At 48.4% G+C, this 6,000-nt stretch overlaps 1 protein-coding gene across 1 annotated transcript in view; it reads left to right on the top strand.

Annotated features, from left to right (window-relative positions):
* Window positions 1-5,650, top strand: part of LOC111873649 (probable ATP-dependent RNA helicase DDX31) — a 29,221-nt gene extending 23,571 nt beyond the window's left edge. The window contains exons 10-11 of the mRNA XM_023868557.2: window positions 1,254-1,416; window positions 5,489-5,650. Coding sequence (XP_023724325.1) covers window positions 1,254-1,416; window positions 5,489-5,621 — 296 coding nt within the window. The 3' untranslated portion in view covers window positions 5,622-5,650. The remainder of the gene's footprint in view (window positions 1-1,253; window positions 1,417-5,488) is intronic.
* The last annotated feature ends 350 nt before the right edge of the window (window positions 5,651-6,000 follow it).

Below are 6,000 nucleotides of genomic sequence, written 5' to 3' on the forward strand. Positions count from 1 at the left end.
GTTTAGGTCAATTGAAACAAATCCAATAACCTCATCGGGACTTAAACTCGCGACCTTCCTGCTTGTAGCATAGTGCCTCAACCAACTACGTATATAACTGTTTATTTAGCCGGTCACGCTGGCCGCGCGTTTTGTGGCCATGAAACTTCTTCTCCATCTCGAACGCTGGGGTCGTGGGTTCGAATCCCACTCGAGGTGTGGATATCTGCATGCGTTTATTCTGTGTTTAAGCTGTCCTGTTTGTAAGTAGCGGACTTGAGACGGGATGATACCCCGTCCAAGGGGTTCTACTGAAGGATTACGAAACTGAAAAAGCGGCCAGCACCAAAGGAAGGGCTGTAGAGTCACTGATGAATGAATGAATGGTTTATTTAAAGACTGTACGGCGTCGAATGGTAGTGTGACTAGTGATTAATGAATTGGAAAGGATCGAAGGGAAGCGGTCGTGACCAACTTTGAGGTACTAGGACCTGAGGGAAGTCACGGAAGTCAGGGTGAGGATGTTCGGAACCCGCCTGCCCGCACGCCATGTTCATCAGAGTCTCACTTATTTCCGACAGATCTGGACGATCGGATTTTTTCTTTTGTAACAAATGTGGGTGTATGTGAGCTTCATGTAAGGGTGGCTTATGAGGACACGAGGTACGAATCAGAATTGCATTTGCCAGATTCATAAATTGAAATTGAGAAACGTGGGAGATGAAACGTGTGGACGGACAGCAGAATGGCGGGCTCTTGGGGTTGGCCTTTCTCTTCATTTCAGCTACAAATCCTGTGGGCAGACGCGTTTTTTGGTTGAATAAAATTTCTGTGAAGAAACGGTCTCTGGACCCTTGCAGTGTTTGTATTCCCCCTCCTCCACGCGCCGCGCGCTTCGATTTCCAATGTTGGGGGAGGCCGCGCCGGACCGGACCGGACAGCGATCTGCACTCCGGACCTGTCAACAAACATCGCCCTAAAAAAAGTCACACCTCGTTTACCAGAAACAAATGATGGCCGACGCGCGAACTGCACCGACGCCCTACTATCGATAAAGTCTCGCACTGTGGAGTGGGGAGGCTTATCGATGTCCACTGTTTGTCTTGTCGACAGACCCCGGCGGTTTATTACATGAAGGGCTCCGAATAAATCACAGAAATCATAAGCGCGAACAGGTCGCAAGGAAACAGCGCGTCTGTCCAGCCCCCGTCCATAAATATCGCTGCTCACTGTTGTAACCTGTTGGGAAGTGACATCTCAATATCTCATTCTAGCCTACGTCTCCTGGGTTCGATTCTACGCGAGCTACCCGAAGGAGGCCAGGCCTGCTTTCAACTTTAAGGAGGTTCATCTCGGTCACTACGCTAAGAGCTTCGCCCTCAGGGACCCGCCGTCCACCATCGGGGGGATTGGACGCCAGCAGTGGCAGCGGGGCAGGTAAATTCTCATCCTTCCCCTGGTCCTTGTTTCGAGACTCGTTGAGAGGCGCTGGCTCGGGCTAGAATTCCGATCCGTTCATGCGTCAGACCCGTTGTGTAGAGATTGATGGGCCGGCTTGATTATCGCGTTACGGCGTGACGCGGCCCGATACAGCGTGCCCGGGGAAGTTCACGCGAGGCAGGCGGGTCTCGGTCTCGAGATGCAAAGCGGCGAACTTTGCAGGACACTCTGTATAGTCCGGGCGTGCCTTGCTTACGATAATTGCATTCAATCTGTTTTTTTTTGTACGAGGCTCTGCTACGCTTCAAGCGCCATTTTTCCGCAGTCTAAGCACAACACGGCTTCCGTTTGGTCAAGCCTCACAGCAAACAAGCAGCGATTTCTCATAACGACGTAGCCAGATGATCACAACTCAAGACGCTGGTCTCCGTCGCGGGTTTCCGTGCCGGATGACGTCGTGTGAGATTCGCGATGGGCGAGGCGGTACCGCAGTGTTCATTGTTTTCCCATATTATCAACATTCCACCATTGCTTCATACAGATTAGTCACCGCCTCCCTGAGACGTGCGATAGCCCTGACTACGCAGCACAGTATCACATCCTCGGCCTTTAAATTGGGCCGCAACTTTGTCCGGGCTATAGGCTGCAGGAAGCGATAGTGCGCCGACTTATGCATGACTAGAACATTTGTTTATCCCTTTACGTATATTAATCATTAAACCCACTCTAATCCGGATGTCGGATAATCCGAATCGAAACATGAAAAATGAAAAGTTCTCTTCACAGTTGAGTACATACTTTAAAAAGACACATGGGGTTTAGGAGCGAGAGGACTTTCAGACTGCGCTGAAACCGCGCAAGCAAATATACCCAAGATTGGCTTCAGCTGGATCAAGGTGCCCTGGATTTCAGCTTCTGACAGAGGAACAAATTGCTGCAGTGATACTTTTGTATTTATTTTCATCAGCATTGCCTGTATCATTGTTTGTTTTTTCTATTTTTTTTTGTTTTGCGGCGATTTTTGCTTCATTAATCCGGATTGGCAAGGGTTTACTGCATATGCTACCTGTTTAAACATTAAAGAAAAATTTCGTTTTGCCCACACAGTGTGTTTGTATGTTTCGCGTGATTCACACAATAACTAGTTGTTGTTTCCCTAGAAGGCGTTAACCGGTTGGTCTTTGTAGTGGAGACGCCGTGTGTTTACTGTGAGGTAGGTACCAAATTTAATTTTTTTTTTTTTTTTACCGATGCAAGTAAGGAGTTTTGTCTAGAAGTAAACACAGAAAAAACTCAGTATATGTTACTGTCTCATCACCAGAATGCAGGGCAAAATCGTGACAAATAGATTGGTTTTGAAAATGTGGCACAGTTCACATATTTGGGGACAATAACAAATCAAAATCTGAATTCAGGTAATTCTTGCTAGCATTCAGTCCAGAGGCTTTTGTATTCTCGTCTGCTGTCTAAAAACATAAACATTAGAATATACAGAACTATAATTTTGCCTGTGGTTCTGTATGGGTGTGAAACTTGGTCTCTGACATTAAGGGAGCAACATAGACTGAGGGTATTTGAGAACAGGGTGTTGAGGAGAATATTTGGACCGTAGAGAGATGAAGTGACAGGAGAAAACTGCATAATGAGGAGCTTCATAACTTATACTCTTCTCCAAGTATAATTAGAATGATCAAGTCAAAGAGGATGAGGTGGGCAGGGCATGTAGCACGACTTGTGGCGAAGAGGAATGCGTATAGGATAGTGGTGGGAAAACGAGAAGGAAAGAGACCACTATGAAGACCAAGACGCAGGTGGGTGGATAATATTAAAATGGATCTTAAAATGCGGTGGTATGGACTGGATTGTTCTGGCTCAGTGGAGGGCTCTTGTGAACACGAAAGTGAACCTTCGGGTTCCATAAAATGCTGGGAAATTGTTGAGTAGCTGCACAACTGGCGGCTTCTCAAGAAGGGCCCAGGTCCCTGGGGTCAGTCAGTCAGTCAGTCGGACGAACTTGGACTTGAGAGCGGATGACAGGAGGGGGGGGGGACGCTGCTGACGCAGGAAGCCGTGGACAGATTCTAGAAACGCCGACAGATCGCACGGCTTCCAAAAAGGGTACGGGCGCCGCCTGCTAATTTTCTTTGTACATTTAATTACTGCGCGCGGGTTATCGACGCGACATTTGAGTGGCAGAAACATGTATATACGGCTATAAATTCAGATTTCCCTTGGAAAAATAAAACTGGTTTGGGGAAAATTAGATGAGGAAAAAGGGAGACGGTAGCTGATGAAATTTCAGTCCCTGGGACTTGTGTACGCCCTGCGATTCTCTATTGTTTGTTTAGTAACGCACGCAGCGCCCCACCCTTTTCCCAGAGAAATTAGATTTGGCTGTGGCGAGCTCACAGGCCTGCCACTCTTATTCTCTCAATTTCCCGTTCTTTGGAGAATGTCCCGCATCTCTGTGGCGAGCGTTCGCTTCCCGCGGAGTTTCAGGTTAGTTGGGGACCGCAGTTTGACTCCCTGCAAGGGCAGTACAGTGTTCCTCTTCCTTGTAGAGCCCACCTATCTCCAGCTGGGGTGAAGGCTATAGTTGTAGTGTGACTCTCTAGAACGAAGGAGCTTATGAATATGTGGACCTGACCTCCCATATCCTTCATACGCCTGCATGGAATAGCAGCTTGTGTCTTGGCTGCCATGGCCTTCCTCAGTTCGTTTGTTAGCCTCGCCTTTGGAGTTTGCTGGAAGGGGTGGAGGCGGTTTGCTTCTCGACGGGCGAAATGGCTTCCTCAGATTTGAGGTCCTCAAGGCGGCGTTGGGATGGGACGTCGCGTAGTCCGGTATAGTACTCGTAACGTTTCGGAGGAATTTGCTGCCTCCAACTTCAGGGTAGGAGACATACCCTAAAGATTGAGATGGGGCCATTCGAAACGTTGTTACTTATCTACCAGACTGCACGGTATCATCCCAGAAGAGCGTAATCTCGATATATGGCGTCTTCTCTGTTTCGACACGCTGTGTTATCTTCGGCTGTTGGAGTGACATCTTTCTTCGTAGTAAGTTGGACGCAGTTTGATCAGTCTACACGACTCTACAAGGAAGGATACCGAGGCAGGGTCATTCCGAATGCCACTGTTATGGGTAGGCAAGTGTGGAACCCCATTTGTATGCTGCACGCCACTGACCGTCGCGTACTGCACGCCACTGCGCTCGAAGATTAATATTTCTTTACCGATCTTTTGTTTCATTACGGGAGCTAAAAGCAGCCCCTGCGGCTTCTCGTCATGTAACAATGTGACGTTAATAACCAGTGCCCCACGCCGGGTCATCCACTGCAGGAGCGTCATCTGACTGCCTCCCCCTCCCACTCCCCCCACCCCTCTCTGGGTGTATCTGTGTGAATTGCCCTTCGCTTTTGACGTGCTCGAAACGAAAAGTCGACAGAAATTCTGATGTGAACGTGGCCATGTTAACCCCGTCGGCTGCCTATCCACATGCAGCTGATCGGCGAATTTTACCGAAATTTGGTGGCACATTCCAGTGACGATGACGGACGCTTGGCATGAAGACGCACGGAGCGCTTCTGCACATCTCAGGAAATATTAATCTGAGCGAAAGACGTTTTCAAACGAAATGAAGGACACTTTGTGTCCGATACACCCCCCCCCCCCCCCACCCCCCCCCNGACAATTACAACACAGAGACTACACAGCTGCCCCGCTGTGTAGTCTCTGTGTTTTAAGACTTATTCGTCCTGCCCCTCTGCCTCTATATTCCCTATTTAATTCCCTCCTTTATTTCCTTTACGCCCTATGCGTCTATCTATCTCTCGATACATTCCCTCGTTTCGGCGCTTGTTTGCTTTTCCGTCCTATCTGGACTCCTGCATCGTTGTGTTCTGCAGTGGAGCAATTTTGTGTTCATTATTAAATTACTTTCATAATTATCGCGGCCGGAACGCCCTCTGTGAAAAACTGCAATCCTGAGCCTCGCCTTCTGTTTGCTGTGCTGAGGAATCGACCCCGGAACCCCCACTTCTGAGTTTTGTTGTATACTTTTGTTTCAGAACGTCACGCGATAAAAAGGGATCCAGCTCTGAGCTCGGACAGGGCTACTCAACTTTGACACATTTGGTGACATCAGAGTTCTCCAGCGGACTGGAGTCTGGCCGCAAAAAGAGACGCAAAGGGAAGCAGTGACAATCAATAAAGTGGTTTGTGCTGCCGTACCTGACAGACTGTTTCACTGTCTTGTGCCACCAGCTGTACCTCACGTATCGGATTCCTAATCCGTGAAGATTTCCGCCCTTCATTGCGCCTTATAATCGGTAATAAAGCGTGTCAAATTAAAACTAGTTTTCAGGGTTGCTTTACAAATGACACGGCTCGCTATTGTCAACTGTTTACGGCTCACAAAGAGGCTATTAGATCCCAGGTTAATGAGAGTCTCGCTTGATTGATGACATCTGGTGCACGTGAGAAACGAGCCGGCTCAACCCAATCACGCTACCGTAACCTGTATCCATTTATACTGTCTACCGGCCTATTCCCACTCCTTCACGTTCACCGAAGGTCACGA

The sequence above is a fragment of the Cryptotermes secundus genome, unplaced genomic scaffold (assembly GCF_002891405.2).
Source record: "Cryptotermes secundus unplaced genomic scaffold, Csec_1.0 scaffold678, whole genome shotgun sequence".
In the NCBI taxonomy this organism is placed as follows: domain Eukaryota; kingdom Metazoa; phylum Arthropoda; class Insecta; order Blattodea; family Kalotermitidae; genus Cryptotermes; species Cryptotermes secundus.